Source organism: Ochotona curzoniae, unplaced genomic scaffold (genome assembly GCF_017591425.1).
Source record: "Ochotona curzoniae isolate NIBS_2020 unplaced genomic scaffold, NIBS_Ocur_1.0 scaffold_2453, whole genome shotgun sequence".
In the NCBI taxonomy this organism is placed as follows: Eukaryota; Metazoa; Chordata; class Mammalia; order Lagomorpha; family Ochotonidae; genus Ochotona; species Ochotona curzoniae.
In genome coordinates, this window is record NW_024467094.1 from 20,916,042 (window position 1) to 20,934,045 (window position 18,004).

Consider the following 18,004-nt stretch of genomic DNA (forward strand, 5'->3'; position numbering starts at 1 on the left):
ATCAAAATACTTAAATAAATAAATAATTAAATCTACTATAAAACAAAGATAGCTAACCTGGCATAATAACAAAAGAGCCTTGGGGTTCCATTGCTACCAAGCAAGCACTGAGAATGCTGGGAGAGTCTGCAGCAGATATACCACACATTCTACACATGTCTTTGAGTCTTTTACTTAGAGATTGCAAATTTCGACGACTCAGCAAACAGCTCCAATCTGTGGATATCAACAATTGTTCTACAATTAATAATATTCAAAGTAACAATATTAGGGAACCAAAGTTAGAAAACACAATTCATTTTACCTGAAAGCATGAGATACAAAAAAGACAGTCACAGAGACCTTTAAATTGCTGAATGACTCTCCAAATGACTCTAAACAGCCAGGACTAGGCCAGACAGACTAAAGAAGCATTAGTTAATTTAGGTGTATGTGGGAGACACCTAAGAACTTGAATGACTACCTGTTACTCCAGAATGCAAATCAGTAGGAAGTTAGATAACAAGTAGGGAAGGTGGAGCTCAAAACAAGCACTCTAAAAATAAAGAATGTGGCCATCCCTAGCAGCAACTTAACTACTGAGCCAAATAAATCCATGTCCTAGCTATATTCTTTAAACAGGAATCATCAAGCCAAAAGTTTGTTGTTGATACTATTCTTTGTCTCTGCAAACTTTTATAACAAATACTAAATTCAATTAGTATGTTCTGAAAATATCCATTTTTCTCTCACACATATGTGGTTTAGAGAGTTTCCATCTGCTGGTTCATTCCCTAAACGGCCACATCTGGGTCAGGACAAAGCCAGAAGCATGCCTAACAGAAGTCCATTAACTTGGATGATTTTCCACTGTTTTCTCAAGCACATTACTCTGATTGGAAGTGTAGCAGCTGGGACTTCAACCTGCACTGTCGTGTAATGCCTGCTCATATGTAATGCATGTTTTATAAACATTAACTTGCAGTGCCACAATGCCAGCTACTGTGGTTCCTTAAAAATCATGAGATGGGTGTGGTTCCTTAAAAATCATCACTGGTGTGATGGCTCTACTGCTTAATCTGTAGCCTACAAGCACAACCATGCCGCATGGGAGCCAGTTGGTGTATTGGATGATCCACATCCAATCCTGTTCCCAGATTATGGCCTGGAAAGCAGCAAAGGATGGCCCAAACCCTTGGGACTTTGCATCGGCATGGGAGACTCAGAGGAAGTTCCTGGCTTTTGGCTTTGGATCAGCTCAGCTCCTGTCAATGTAGCCACTTGAGGAGTGAACCAGCAGATGAGTATCTTTCTTTCTCTGTCTCTCCTTCTCTCTATAAATTTGCCTTTCCAACAAAAACAGATGAATTTTTTTAAGAAGATTTTTAAAAATATTTTTTTTATTTTTATTGGAAAGGCAGATATACAGAGAGGAGGAGAAACAGAGAAAGATATTCCCTCTGATGATTCACTCCCCAAGTGGCCGCCAATGACTGAAGCTGAGCTGATCCAAAGCCAGGAGCCCAGGGCCTCTTCTGGGTCTCCTATGCGGATGCAGGGTCCCAAGGCTTTGGGCAGTCCTCAACTGCTTTCCCGGGCCACAAGCAGGGAGCTGGATGGGGAGCTACATGGGGAGTTGGGTGGTAAACTGGGCTGCCACTGGGATTAGAACCTGTGCCCGTATGGAATCTCCTCACATTCAAGGTGAGGACTTCACGGTCTAGGCTTCTCTGCCGGGCCCAAAATAGATGAATTTTAAAAAAGGAAAAAAGGAAACAGATAACTCTTGCATTTTATTCAGCACATATACCTAGCAATGGTCTCGATGTATGACTAACACATTTAAGTAATACATTATAAAAGCACAAGATTACCTTTCAATTCTCCATGACCAATCCTTCCTAGACGACCAATTACAACTCTCCATGGCAATGAACTCATTTGCACAAGTCCTAAGCACCATTCCCAAAGTTTCTGCAGACCAAACCTTCTGGCAGAACCTTTTTTCCGACGAGCCCTGTAAAGTAGATTATAAAAATAACCAGGAATATTTCTATAATTTATTATGATAACGTCTTAATAGAGCTCAAAAGTCAAAACACTGACTCCTTAATTTTAATGCTTTATATGATTATGTATATCACAACCAAGAATATACATAAATACTCAATTGATCAACAATACTACTTTACACCCATACTATTCTACATCAGCAAAGTGTTTTTCCACATCCATACTATAAGTTTTTCAGGTCATTAATAAGATTCTGTCAGAATTCAATTCAGCTGCTGCAGCAGAAAAACAACCATAAACAATACACAGCTAAACAAAGAGAAATGGTCAGTACAAGGCCAATCCTTGTATGATATATATGCAAGCCCTTTACTAAGCAAACACCTAACAGAAGAACTCTTGCTCAGCAAAACTAATCTTTATTACATATAAACTATACCCTAAACAATGTGTCTAATAAGGTTGCATTTCAATACTTTCATTTTAACAATCATGAAGCAGATAAAATTATCTTCTAGATTTTACAGAAAAGCAAGCTGCCTAAAGTCATGCTTTATATTAAACAAAATACAGGTACCTATTTGGAACATCAATGTTAATGATACAAGTTTCTAACAGTTCTCCATACAGATCTGTACAAGATGCAAGAATCCATCTCTGATCATGTGATAAACAGTAGCCCACGAAAAGAACATTATATTTTTGTCCAGCCTCTCCAAATGTTTCACCCAACTCTGTCTGTTTGTCCTTCACTGGGGCCAGAATGAAAGGAGGCGTATAAAGTCGAATACAGTCTGGTCTCTGTAAAATAAAAAATAGAGATGCTGTGTACAATACTGTATAATCTTAGTCATTAGAAAATGAAAGCCAAACTAAACATTTTACTTACTTTTCCATAAAATCACAAAATATGCAACCATTCAATAACTGAAGTCATGGAAAACATACTTACATCAGGACTTTTAAGAGCAGTTTCCATGGCTAACCCTGGACCAAAGCCTGTCAGTGTTTTCACATTGGTTGATGTTGGAAGTGGTCTCCGACATTGGGTAAAGGCCGAAAAAGCCAGAGATTTTAAATGCTGGGTATAGATTTGCCTGTCTTCATGCTTCACAGGTTGCAACAGGTATTGACAAGGGACAATCTAAGTATAGGCAAATATAACAAATATTAAACTTCTAATAATGAAGCAAAGGAACTATGAGCCTAAGACTCTAAAAACTCCTTACTAGAATGTTTAAACAAAGTCTAATTTAAATTATAATCTAAAGAATTATCTTCTCTTATTTATTATAGAGGTTTTTGAAAGGCATTTGGCCCTGTACTAAATAACTGTATAAGAATCTTTCAAAATGTCAATAAAGGTGACAGTGCAACGGCTCAACTGGCTAATTCCTCGCCTGCAATGCCAGGATTCCATACTGGGCACAGATTAATCTCCTGACTGCACTACTTCCCAATCAGTACCTTGCTGGTGGCCTGGGGAACCAGCAGAGGATGGCCCAAAGCCTTGGGATCCTGCACCTATGAGGGAGACCTGGAAGAAGCTCCTAGCTTTGGATCAATTCAACTGGAGACATTGCTGACATGAGTGAAGTGAACCAGCAGAAGGAATATCTTTCTCTGTGTAGATCTGTCTTTCCAATAAAAAACAAGTAATTCTTGGGCCCAGCAAGGTAGCCTAATGGCAAAAGTCCTTGCCTTATACGTGCCAGGATCACATATGGGCACCAGATCTAATCCCAGCAGCCTGCTTCCCATCCAGCTCCCTGCTTGTGGCCTGGGGAAGACAGTTGAGGATGCCTCAAAGCGTTGGGACCCTGCATCCACATGGCCAACCCAGAAGAGGCTCTGTGCTCCTGGCTTTGGATCAGCTCAGGTCCAGCCATTGTGGCTGCCTGGGGAGTGAATTATCGAAGGGAAGATCTTCCCTCCTCTCTCTCTCCTCTTCTCTGTATATCTGACTTTCCAAATAAAATGAAATAAATCTTAAAAAAAAATTCTTGTTCAATTCCTTCCAATTTTATTTGTAATATGCCCTATTTAAAATTCTTTAAATTTTTAGGCCCATGCCATATTTTCCTGCTTAGGCTTATGAAATTAAAACCTGGATTAAAAAATAACATGGGATCAGTATTTATCATCATTAGCGCAACCTTTTTATTCTTCACTATCACTGTGCTAGGACAGTAAAGTTGGTATTTTATAAGATATCTATATAACATTACAGTATATATTCTTATAACATCTAATCTACATAACTTTAAGTCAAATTAGAATTTTAGAACAATAATTTGAATGCAGGAAATCAGTGTCTTTCAAACACCAAATTGTGTTACAGATATTTAACTCACACTGTTTATCAATGTTACCTGGACAGAAACAGTACTCTTGATATGTGGAGGAAGCGTTTGGACCATTTCCAGGAAGCATCGAAGTAGCCCCAAAGTCCACACATTAGAAGAATTAGTGCTTTCATCTTTATTTTCATAGGTAAAAGGATCGATTATATAAACAACAATTGCAGGTGGATAGGTAATAGCATGTGAATCACCATCAGTGGGGATTCCCACTTTATCCCGATCCATTGAGCTAAATCATGAGGAAGAAAAAAGACAAAAAGTTGTACACTATTGCTTTGACAGACATCAAAGCAAATTCATACTATGCACCACCCCCTGCCTTTTTCTGGTGGGAGGTATACACTGGACATACAATTTCTCAGTATACAAAGTTCCCTGGTTTAGATGGAGAGAGAGAGAAAAAGAGAATAGAATTCTTTTATTATTTTATTATTATTATTATTATTATTATTATTATTATATTTTGACAATCTTTACATAGTTAATTGGGGTAAAAAGGTTCAAGGGCTTTAGGAAAGTGGGTAAGATTATTATTTCCATATTGTTTCCTTCATATTTAAAGGTGGGTATTAATAGAGAAGGCCCACCCAATTTCCCACCCTCTCTAAGGTCCTGGGAGAATAGAATTCTTAAGACTATATAGCATATCAAAAGTTAAGCATTCAATGCTTAAGAGATCAAACAGATAAATGTAAGTCCTACATCTGAGACCAATTTTGGCAGCAGCTACAAAACAAAAAAATTAGCTGGAAATAAAAGCTAGATCAAAAATGAGCTTCCAAACCTATTAAAAATTCTGCTACCCTTTTAGACTATATAAATTCATTTCCTACTTCACAACTTCAGTGGTGAACAAATTACATTCTAATTTTCTGAAAACTTTATCATACTTGAAAGAGTTACAGTGAGAGAGGAAGAGTCAGAGAGACAGAAAGATGATCCATCTGCTGATTCACTCCCCAGATGGCAGCAGTGGCCATAGTTTGGCCAACCTGAAGCCAGGAGCCAAGGGTTTCTTCCAGGTATACCACAGTGTTGCAGGGTCCCAAGAGCCTGGGTCATCCTCCATTGTCTTCTCATACAGGCGACACGGATGGAGTTCCAGGCTCCTGGCTTTGGCTTGCCTCAGTCCTAGCCATTGCAGGCAAATGGGGAATCAACTAGCAGATAGAGGATCTCTTGCCTCTTTCTCTAATTGTGCCTTTCAAATAAATATTTTTTAATGAAAAAGTCTGAGAAACACTATCAATGTTCTCATTATAAAAAACTTGAGCATTACATAAAGCACAATGTATATGTATTATATTACAACCCATTTAGCAGATATGAAAAAAAATTCATAAAACTCAATACTAAGGAAAAATGAAGGATCATTGGGCCCGGCGGCGTTGTCTAGCAGCTAAAGTCCTCGCCTTGAATGCCCTGGGATCCCATATGGGCACCAGTTCTAATCCTGGCAGCTCTACTTCCCATTCAGCTCCCTGCTTGCGGCCTGGGAAAGCAGTCGAGGATGGCCCAAAGCTTTGGGACCCTGCACCCGCACGTGGGAGACCTGGAAGAAGTTCCTGGATCCTGGCTTCAGATCGGCATAGCATCAGCCATTGCACTCACTTGGGGAGTGAATCACCGGACGGAAGATCTTCCTGTCTCTGTCTCTTCTCTTCTCTGTATATCTGACTTTCCAATAAATAAATAAATCTTTTAAAAAAAAATGAAGGATCATAGTTTTTATTTGTGTAAAAATCAGCATTTTTAAAGGTACCTTTCTGATACATCAGGATGTGGCTGAGTAGGGAGTGAAGATGACTCTCCAGAAATTCCAGCTGTCTGTAAAGTTGATGACTGTTGCCCTCCTAGCTGGCCATTTTGAACTGTACTTGCTTGTGTAGATATGGATCCTGTAGCATTACTGTTCATACTGCCAAAGGGTGGAAATGAAGGTAGTTTATTTGATGATACTCCACTATTCAAATTGGAGGATGATGAAGATGAAGTTGTTGTCAAAGTTGAATTAGCTGTAGCAATTGAAGTAGGTAGTGTAACCCCTGAAGTCACTGTTATACTGCTGCTGGCTGAGGGTGCTAGGGTAGCAGATGAAGTATTAGCATTTCCAGTACTTGTCATCTGAGATGGAGTAATCAAAGACTGATTTGGATGGGCAGCTAAATTTGGCTGGGAAAGCAGAGAGCTGTCCAAAGGCTGGGAAGCAAGATAAGGACCTAAAGAATAAAAACAGGTAAGGTATTTAATTTCTCTACTCACTGATTAGTTCTTTTCCAAATTTTTTAAGAACAGAATAATAACCTAATTGATTGTTTCTTGGTAATTACTTTCCCAAAGCAACTTTGCTAACAATCAGAAACTTAAAATGGAATTATAAAAGCCAGCATTCCTATGCCAATTAAAGAAATGATTATCATGAAACACTAACAAAATTCTATTTTCTAGGCACAATTATTTTTCAAGCAAAAAATAAATTTCCATCAAAATAAAAAATACTGTCTATACTAACAACTAAATTAAACAAAATGGTAGTATGTTAGCATAAGGTTCAAATTAAGAATGAACAAAGAATCAACTACTTTGGTTCTGCTCCTCTGTGGACTAAGTCTAAAGGAAGTTACTAATCTTTAATTCAAAGGTGTTATAGGAACCCTAAACTACTTGTCATTGTCTTAGCTATAAAATGCCCTGTGTTATGGCAGGGTTCTCTAAAAATCTTACATCTAAACGATTAGCAAATCAAGAATTCTACAAACTTAAGACATTAGACCCTACAAAGGCAATAGAAAATAGTCTATAAACCACAATTTCCTCATACCTGTTAGGATTGTTACACTAGGGATTAATAAACTTTGTATATAATGGTTCAGAAAGGAAATATTTTTGGCTCTGTAGCCAAAATGTGCCTTTTATGCCTATTCAACTCTGAATGTGTAGTACAGAATAGAGACAATATACAAATAAATGAAGATGACAATCATATTATTTATAAAAACATTTGGTGGACAAGATAATATTTGGATAATAATGGCCTTATATAGCAAATACAAATTGAGTACCTAGGTCATATCTGCAGACTTGTGCATAAAGCTTGAGCTTAGAAAATGCCTCGTTGTTACCATCAGCTGCCTGAGAAAACCATTCTGCTACCAACTTTTCTGATAGCTTCTTTGATGCAGTAGATCCAACTCTCATGATCCCATCTGCCAACAGTCGTGAAATAGGTCTATGTTGACCTAATCGACAGGACTATAGATAGGCATACAGAATGCAGAAAAGAGAAAAATTTACTACAGGATTTAGGCATATATATACACACAGACACACACACACACACACACACACATATATATATATAAAGCATTTAAGTTATTTTTAAATAATCTTAATCATTTATATTTAGCATTAATATAACAATATCAAGAGTGAAATGGAACCGAGTTTTCTTCCTTTAGAAACTTATTAAAACTGTGAAAATTTAGATATCTCTAATAAAAAAAACTAAATAATTTTATTACAGCCACAGACTTTGAATAATCATAGTTTATAGAATAAAGAAGTCAGCAAAAACAGACTCATACATCTAGGACCATTCTCTTTAAGTCAAAGCAAAATAAATTTTGGTATAGAAATACACTATTTTCCTGCTGTCCCTTAGTTCTGTGGGCTACTGAATTTTCTTAAAGGAAGCTCTATGTCAAACTAGAGTTTGACTAGAATTCGTACTACTTTATAGGAATTTCAATGATTTTAATAACTCCAGATGAATTGTGAATCTCTGGAAGTTTAATGTAATTTACAAGATTTCTCCAAATGTTTTTAATTATGGAATTCTAGGAAAATTTTTCAGGACTAGTATTTCAAACAACACTTCTTAGATAATGTTTATTTATAAAACACTACAGACATACTGAAATTAAGGAGAAACTTAAAAGGAAACTAAACACAGACTAACAAATTCTTATGCTTAAACAAATAAAGAAAAAAATGGATTTCCAAGAATTTGTGGAAAAAAAATGCACTAAGACTTCATGCCCCACAAAACATAAAACTTATAATCCTTGTGCATAGAGGTGTAAACAACAGGAAAACTATGATTTATTCTAAGAATAGACAATAATTCAAAACTGAAATAGGTCTTAGTGATTTCTAGCATAATTTCAATTATTTAAGTAAAATGATGCAATAGTGTCACACCTCAGGTCCTACAGCACGGATGAGAAACCTTTTTTCTGCCACGGGCCATATAATATTACAAACTTAAAAAAAAAAAATAGCCTCTCACACAGATTTACTGAATTTTGAATGCTGTCTGAAGTTCCCTTGGCAGGGCCAAACCAAATGATTTCACAGGTTTTATATGGCCTGTGGGCCAGCTGTTCCACACAACTTGTCCTAGAGAATCAGTATGAGAATTTTTACAAATTTTACAATTTGTAGCATTATACCTGGCTACTTAACGATGCTTAAAATTATTTTAGCAAAGGTTACTTTAAATAGGATATATAAGAAAAATTTTCATGGAAAGGTGGAATGAGAAATTCTGACACAAAAATTTTTGAACTCCACAGTTTTTCTATAACACATTTTCTGTGAACTTTTAGAGATCTGAACATTAATGAACATCACAATTTTTTTTGCATGAAAATAAACATCTGTTAGTTTCATTTTCATATCAATTCTTGAAGTACCCTCATACATGACCTCTATGTTTTCCTCCCAAAATTGAAATTTCTACCATAGGCCCAGCGCAATAGCGTAATGGTTAAAGTCCTTGCCTCGAATGCACAGGGATCCCATATGGGCACCGCTTCTAATCCCAGCAGCCCCGCTTCCCATCCACCTCCCTGCTTGTAGCTTGGGAAAGCAGTTGAGGTCGGCCCAAAGCCTTGGAACCCTGCACCCGTGTGGGAGACCCGGAAAGAAGTTCCTGGCTCCTGGCTTCAGATCGGCGCAGCACTGGCCATTGCGGCCACTTGGGGAGTGAATCATTGGATGGATGATCTTCCTCTCTGTCTCTCCTCCTCGCTGTATATCTGCCTTTCCAATAAAATAAATCAATCTTAAAAATAAAAAAGAAAAAAAATTTCTACCGTGACTATGGTACACACAACTAGCAAAGAGACCGAGTTAAACTTGGCAAAGAATTTAACTGGCTAGAATGAGAACTAAACATCTGATTTAAGATCATCATTACTGTGTCCCAATCAATGGAACTTACCACTATGTTTTACATACATCCAAGTCACAAGGCGATTTTAAAATTTTACTTCTTTTTAGAATACATACCTCATATATTGCAGTAAGATCTCTAAAAAAGCTTTTAGCTCCATTTAACAAGGCTTCATTCTCTGGACATAGTACAACATAGGCTATATCTCGTTGAGATCCATAGGGTTCCAGCATAAGTCTCTCCCAATAAGGGAGAGCAAATGGAGAAAGCACCAGAAAATCATAATCATAACCCAACAAAAACGTGGGGATTGGCAGTGGTTCTGGAGATTCATCAGTTCCTATGTCAAAAAAACATTTTAAGAAAGCACTTAAGACTTTTAATTTAAATGTCAAAAGTTAATAAAAAAATTAAGAAAGATATTTTATAAAGACTAAAAATAATAGTGTTTTGAATTATCATTCCCTTTATCACTTTTTATTGTATAGTAAAGATTTGTTTTACATACTTGAAAGCAGACAGAAACAAAGAGAGAAAGGACTGATTTTAATACCCAAAGATCTGCAACAGATGGGGCTGGGTTAGACCAAAGCTAGGGGCCTGGAACTCAGAGTGTTGGTCTCCTGTGTGCTAGTAACAACCCAGAACTTGAGTTACATGCTAACTTGGATCCACAGCACTCTGAAATGGAATATGGACATCACAAGCAGCATCTAAATGGCTTTGTCAACTACCTGCTCCTGATCCATTTTCATTAAATCTTATAAAATGACAGTTTACAAAAGTAAGCTTTAGCCTCTTCAATTTAGAAGTATAACCCTTGTTCACATAAAGTTGCTTTGGAAAGTTTAATACATACACAATGATGCAAGTGAAGTTACTTGAATACAATAAATTGAGTGCTGGAAACTTTCAAAGAAAGGCTATGACTGGAACTAGACCACAAAAATATTTCAGAAGACTAATGTGCTTATTATAATCAGGCATAGAAACTCTGAGGACTGATAAAATTAATCACTATAAGTCACTATAAATGACTTACCGTAAGAACCTCGGCCAGCCATTTTATGAAACTGCTGCCAAGTGAGAGGACCTTGAACCCCCCAAGGTCTAATTGTTCTTTTTTTCTGAATGGCATCCTGAAGAACTGGCTGAAGTGAGAGGAGCATTCGAAGTATATCCTGTGAGCACTGCATACTCACGTCTATAAGCATTTTAAAAATGAGAATAGTTATTACCAACACACAAAATTTTTTTTACATTTTATTATTATTCCTTTTATGATACAGTTCCATATTCCCTTAACCCCTTACCAATTCCCTCCCCCGACCTAGTTCCTCTATATCATTACTAATACATAGTTCTTCATACATAGTCAATTTAAAAGTAAGAAATACATCTAAGGAACTCTGTTAAACTTTAAATCTGTTTTTTTGTGTTTTTTTTCTTTAAAGATTTATTTATTTTTTTTTTATTACAAAGTTAGATATACAGAGAGGAGGAGAGACAGAGAGGAAGATCTTCCGTCTGATAATTCACTCCCCAAGTGACCAGAATGGCCAGTTCTGCGCCGATCCGAAGCCGGAAACCAGGAACTTTTCCAAGTCTCCCACACGGGTGCAGGGTCCCAAGGCTTTGGGTCATCCTCAACTGCTTTCCCAGGCCACAAGCGGTGAGCTGGATGGGAACTGGGGCTGCCGGGATTAGAACTGGAGCCCATATGGGATCCCGGCACGTTCAAGGCAAGGACTTTAGCCGCTAGGCCAATAAAATATCTTTATTTTTAACACTTATTTTGGATATTTGCATTGTTACTGGTATTTTGCCAGAAAGAACTATAGCGCACAGAGACAGGAGTTACAAGTCACGCCCTTTAATTAAACCACCAGCATGGTAAAATGATCAGCTATCTTAGACTACTTATAGTCATTAAAGCCTAATTGTGGGAAAAAGGCACACTATAAGAACTCTCAAACATAAAACTTGAATAAAAACAGATAAACCTGGTTGCACTGCTAAAATGTATTATCCTTACATATGTAAGTATGAATGGTGATGCTCATAAACATAAAATAGCTAAAAGAAAAATCGGTGCGGTGGCGCAAGTGGTTAAAGGTCCTCGCCTTGCATGCCCGGGATCCCATATGGGCGCCGGTTCTAATCCCGGCAGCCCCACTTCCCTTCCAGCTCCCTGCCTGTGGCCTTCCTGGGCCACAGTTGAGGACGGCCCAGGGCTTTGGGACCCTGCACCCACGTGGGAGACCCGCAAGAGGCTCCTGGCTTCGGATCGGCATAGCATCGGCCATTGCGCTCACTTGGGGAGTGAATCATTGGACGGAAGATCTTCCTCTCTGTATATCCGCCTTTCCAATGAAAAAATAATAAAAATAAATCTTTAAAAAAAAGAAAAATCACCATATGATACTGATATAACTAATGTGGCCTCTGATATGTGTACAATATCACTGCAACTGTCTGAGTATACTATTACATGATTCAACTTTGAATAGCATTGCCAACCTTAATCTCCTATAACCAAATACAGTACTTAACGATCATTACATATAAACTATTAATTTCTAGAAAACATTTTCACTGAGTAAAGTTGGTTTTACAACCACATGGGAGACTTGTAAACACAAATGAAGAGCTCAACTCCAAGAAATTCTGATCTGAATAAACCTGAGGAATTTCTACTTTAACTTAGTACTATTCTAACAGACATCCTTTTCTCCTCATTAAATATTACTGAACATGAAATATCTATTGAAGATGTACTACGGAGCATAAATTATACTAGTTGCTGAGAACACTAAATAAACAAATTCCTATTTATGTTTTCAGGCATCTTATAATGCTGGGGAGGAAAAACTGACCTGAAGAAAATGTAACTTTGTAATTATTATAATTTTACTAAGCAAGGAAAATAATTATATATATATGTTGGGCTAAGAAAGTTTTTGAAATGACACCAAAAACACAAGCAACAAGGAAAAAAACTAAACAAATAGAAAAACCTTTGTTCTTCAAGGAACACCATCAAGAAAGTGACAAGAATAATCCCTAAAATAGCAGAAAATATTTGCAAATCATATACCCTCTAGGAACTTTTTTTAAAATCCTTATATCCAGATCGTATGAGGAACTCTCATAATTTAGGAACAAAAGATATAAAAATTGAGAAGAAGCCCTGAAAAGACATTTCTTCAGGAAAGATATTAAAATGCAAAATAAACGAATGAAAACATGAGGCCAGCACTGTAAAGCACTGGGTAAAACTAGTGCTTTCAATACCAACATCCCATTATGTGTGCCAGCTACTTCACTTCCCATCCAGCTTTCTACCAATAACCTCAGAAAAGCAGCTGAAGATGACCCAAGAGTTTGGGTCCCTGCCACCCAATTGGGAAATTCAGAAACAACTCAGGGCTCATGACCAGACTGGCCCAGCCCCAGCTGTTACAGCCATTTGTGGGAGAAAAGATCTCCTCCTTCTTCATCTCTCTCTCCATCCAGGCTTTTTAAAAAATTAAACAAAAAATCTTAAAACGAAAATATATTCAACATCATCATTACTAATGATGAAAAGGGAAACCAAAACCTCAATGATATACTACTTCCTACTGATTACGACTATAATCAAAAGACATACGAAGGCAGGTATTTGGCTTAGTGGTTAAAACCAACATATTCCATACTGTCACCAGCTCAACTCTACCTTCCTGACAATGGAGACCCTGGGAGGCAAAAGGTAATGAATGGCTCAGGTAGTAGATTTCCTGCCACCCATGGGAGACATGAATTAAGTTCCAAGCTCCTACTTCTGACTTTTCATGGGTAGTTGTTATATAGGAGTAAACCAGTGGATGGACTCTCTCTGACTTCCAACTATTAATTAAACAGAGAGGGAACAGAGAGAGGGAGAAAGGAAGAGAGGGAACAGGAAGAGGAGGAGAGCGCAAGACGGACAGAGAGAGACAGAGAAAGGGAAGGGGAGAAGAAAAGGAGGGAGGGAGAGAGGAAAGGATTGGAAAAAATAGAACCTTCACACATTGCAGACAGGAATAAAAACAATCTGGCAGTCTTTCAAAACATTATGTGAGTTACATGATTCAGCAAGTTCACTTAAGAGTCACAAAAACATATGAACACATCCAAACTTGTACAGAGATCTTCACATCAATATTACTCATAACAGTCTGAATAGATAAACAAAATAGTATATTCATACAATGAAATATTATTTGGCCTTTTTAATATTTAAAATTTATCACTGCCAAATATTAATTATGCTATAACATGGATGAAACTTAAAAAACATAATGAAAAGTGAAAAAAGTCAGCCACTGATGAACATATACTGTATGATTCCACTTTATGAAATATCTAAAAGAGGTAAATCTATAAACACAACATGCAAACTGCTGGTTGCTCACATTTTGAAGGGAAAGTAGGAAGGGAAAAAAGAAGTAGCTAATGGACATACAACTTATTGTTGGGGTGATAAAATATGTTCTAAAATCAATTATAGTGATGGCGAAAATGGCTGAAAGCATGATGTGTTTACAAAGCTCCTTAAGACAATTAGCGAGACTAGGCACAATCTACAGCAATTTTTGAGTCTGTATTATTACAGAGGGAAAGACAGAGACAGAACGACACACAAACACACATAGAGCATGAGAATCACCCATCTGCTGGCTAACCACCCAGATGCCACCATAATCAATAAATCACACAGCACATTCAAAAGTGACAAAGCAAGGAGAGCAAACAAAAAGGCTGGCTTCTAATGTTATACTGAGAAGATGGTAGCCAGTAAGATATACAGGAGACAAGAGAGTGATCTGCTTAAAAAAAAGGGGTCAACGCAGAAGGAACAAATAGCCAAAAGCTCTAATATAGTAACTTGCCACTTGATCATACTGCACTAACTTAACAAAACTATTCAAACACTAAGCATTGTTTCTTTTCTTGTGTTTAATTATTTTTTGATAATTCTTAAAATGAAACTAAATTTTATGTTTATAGAACTTTGTATCAGTGTTTACTATCTAAAAAACAAAACAAAACAAAAAAACCTACCAGGTAAAGATCAATAGTTCCTACCATTTGGCAAGTAACTTTGTTAGACAAACACTAGTAAGCACCAGGATCCTACATGGGCACTGGTTCATGTCCCAGCGGCTCCATTTTTCATCCAACTCCCTGCCTGTGACCTGGGAAAACAGTAAAGGACGGTTCAAAGCCTTGGACCCTGCATCCACAAGGCAGATCTGGAAGAAATTCCTGGCTACTGGCTTCGGATCAGCTCAGCTCTGGGCCTTGTGACCATTTGGGGGAGAGAACCAGTAGATGGAAGATGTTTGTCTCTCCTTCTCTCCATAAATCTGATCTGCTTTCCAAAAAATATATAAAATAAATGAATAAATAATAATAAACCTTTAAAAAAACCCTGAGTTTCACAGTGTACCAAGCATCACTGTGTTATATAAATCAGCCATTCTGATGCTCTCAATACAGTAGAGGTAAATCTGTTATTAATCCTGAAACTAAATGACATGCTGAAGATTACTGGGAACGCGTACTGAGAGTTATGTTTCAAACTCAAGTAATCTGACTCCACAGCTTGTGTAAGTTTCTTTTTCAATTTTTTAAAAAAGATTCCTTCCTTCCTTCTCTCCCTCCCTTTCCTTCTTTCCTTTCTGTCTTTATTTGAAAGGCAGATTTACAGAAGAAGTTATGGAGAGAGAGATCTTCCATCTGATGATTCACTCCCCAAATGACCACAGCGGCAAGCTCAACTGATCCAAAACCAGGAACCAGGAGCCAGGAGCATCTTCTGTTTCCCCTACAGGTGCAGTGTCCCAAGGCTCTGGGCCATCCGCCACTGTTTTACCAGATCACAAACAGAGAACTGGATAGGAAGTGGAGCAGCCAGTACTAGAATTAATGCTCAGGGCCTGGCGTGGTCGCCTAGCAGCTAAAGAGACTGCCTTAAACACGCTGTGATCCCATATGGGCGCCGGTTCTGGTCCCGGCAGCTCTACTTCCCATCCAGCTCCCCGCTTGTGGCCTGGGAAAGCAGTCGAGGACAGCTCAAAGCTTTGGGACCCTGCACCTGTGTGGGATACCCAGAAGAAGTTCCTGGCTCCTAGCTTTGGATCAGCATAGCATCGGCTGTTGCGCTCACTTGGGGAGTGAATCATCGGACGGAAGATCTTCCTGTCTCTGTCTCTTCTCCTCTCTGTATATCTGACTTTCTAATAAATAAATAAAATCTATTAAAAAAAGAATTGGGCCCGGCGTGGTGGCGCAAGTGGTTAAAGGTCCTCGCCTTGCACGCCCGGGATCTCATATGGGCGCCAGTTCTAATCCCGGCAGCCCCACTTCCCTTCCAGCTCCCTGCCTGTGGCCCAGGAAAGCAGTTGAGGACGGCCCAAAGCTTTGGGAACCTGCACCCACGTGGGAGACCCGCAAGAGGCTCCTGGCTTCGGATCAGCATAGTATCGGCCCGTTGCGCTCACTTGGGGAGTGAATCATCGGACGGAAGATCTTTCTCTCTGTCTCTCCTCTCTGTATATCCGCCTTTCCAATGAAAAAAATAATAATAATAAAAAAAAATAATAAAATAAAATAAAAAAAGAAGAATTAATGCCCATATGGGATCTTGGCACTTGCGATGGGAGGATTAGCTAATTGATCCACTATACTGGGCCTACCTTGCCTGCTTGTTTTTAACAATCACATTTGTGTTACAATAATCTTGCCCTTTATTTTAACATCTAATATGCACTTACACATTTTCCTTTAAAAAAATTTTTTAAAGAGTATCTTAGTTCTCCCCTACCACTAAGATTTATTTACTTATATTGGGAAGTCAGATCTACAGAGAAGAGAGAGACAGGGAGAAAGAGCCTCCATCCACTGGTCCACTTCACAAGTGGCCACAACAGCCAGAGTTCAGTCAATACAAAACCAGGAGACAGGAGCCAGGAGCCAGGAGCCTAATCCAGGTCTCCCACGCTGATTGCAGTGTCCCAAGGCCCAGGGCCATCCTCCACTGTCTTCCCAGGACACAAGGAAGGAGCTGGAAGGTAAGGGAAGCAGCTGTGTTCTCAATTTCTTTTAATATTAACAATAATAATGTTATCTCACAGCCTCAAGAAATAAAATATTACAAAAATGATCTTTAGTGCCCATCTATTTTTATTCTTCAGTCATTTCTGGACACAGGCAAAATATCAAGAATTAAGCAATACAAATAAATATATTTAACTTTGCTTGTTTTATAACTTTAGCAAAGGTAATACTTTGAAAAGATATATTGCTGTATTATTATCTTCTGGGATGTTTTCTCTCTTCTTTCCCAAAACACTAAGATTCAGCTATTTGTTACATGTGACTTAAAAAAATACTCATTTAAAAGTTAGAAAAAAAGAGGGAAAAACAGAAATCTCTTCTCTCACTGGTTCACTCTCCAGATGTTGCAATGGTAGGGACTGAGCTAGGCTGAAGTCAGCTTCCGGACCCTCCTGTTCTCCCACATGGGTTCAGGAACTAAAGCATTTAGGCTATCTTCCAAGCGTTCTCAGGCACATTAGCAGAGCTGGATTGGAAGTATAGCAGCATACTGGATGCCAACTTTGCAGGCAGTAGCTTTACCTACTATGCCATAGTATCCAATTTCAAAGCTATAATATTTCACATGTACTACTATAATTATCCATTCTCTTCTGGGTGGGCATTTTTAAAATTTTTATTTCGCCCAACTTTGTTTTATGGTTTTATTTATTTTTACTGGAAAGTCAAATATACAGAGAGGAAGATCTTCTGTCCAATGATTCATTTCCCAAGTGGTCACAATGGCCAGAGTTGAGCCAATCTCAAGCCAGGAACCAAGAGCTTTTCCCAGGTCTCCCACGTGGGTGCTGGGTCCCAACGCTTTGGGCTCTCCTCCATTGCTTTCCCAGGCCACAAGCAGGGAGCTGGATGAGAAGCAGGGCTGCTGGGATTAGAATCGGCGCCCATATTCATATAGGATACTAGCACATACAAAGTGAGGACTTTAGCCACTAGGCTACTGTGCTGAGCCCATTTTATAGTTTTAGCTCCCTTGTAGTTAGTAGCAATTTAAGGGCAAAATACCCGTGGTTAATAGTTCTCAAAATACCATGTACATGTGTTTTAAAAAGATAAGAATCAGATAAAAAGGTTTTAAAATTTTGTTTACTCATTTATTTATTTGCAAGACAGAGAGAGATCTTCCATCAATTGGCTCATCTGCAAAATGCCCACAGCAAAGACTAGGATAGGCCAAAGCCAGAATCTGCTCCAATTCTCCCATGCAAGTAAGAAAGGACTATTTGATCAACCTCTTCCTGCCAGGATGTGTAGAATTGGAGCTGGCACTTGAATCCAAGCACTCCAATATGGGTTATGATCATCCTATACCAAATACCTAGTTCCAAAT

The 18,004-nt window shown here is 38.2% G+C and overlaps 1 protein-coding gene across 2 annotated transcripts in view; it reads right to left on the minus strand.

Annotated features, from left to right (window-relative positions):
- Window positions 1-18,004, minus strand: part of MED13 (mediator complex subunit 13) — a 95,682-nt gene that overhangs the window by 16,757 nt on the left and 60,921 nt on the right. For both annotated transcript variants that reach the window (XM_041000802.1, XM_041000801.1), the window contains exons 17-25: window positions 10,574-10,735; window positions 9,648-9,871; window positions 7,418-7,607; window positions 6,118-6,574; window positions 4,365-4,584; window positions 2,945-3,136; window positions 2,570-2,793; window positions 1,854-1,996; window positions 58-216 (exon numbers count right to left, since the gene is read on the minus strand). In XM_041000802.1, coding sequence (XP_040856736.1) covers window positions 58-216; window positions 1,854-1,996; window positions 2,570-2,793; window positions 2,945-3,136; window positions 4,365-4,584; window positions 6,118-6,574; window positions 7,418-7,607; window positions 9,648-9,871; window positions 10,574-10,735 — 1,971 coding nt within the window. The remainder of the gene's footprint in view (window positions 1-57; window positions 217-1,853; window positions 1,997-2,569; window positions 2,794-2,944; window positions 3,137-4,364; window positions 4,585-6,117; window positions 6,575-7,417; window positions 7,608-9,647; window positions 9,872-10,573; window positions 10,736-18,004) is intronic.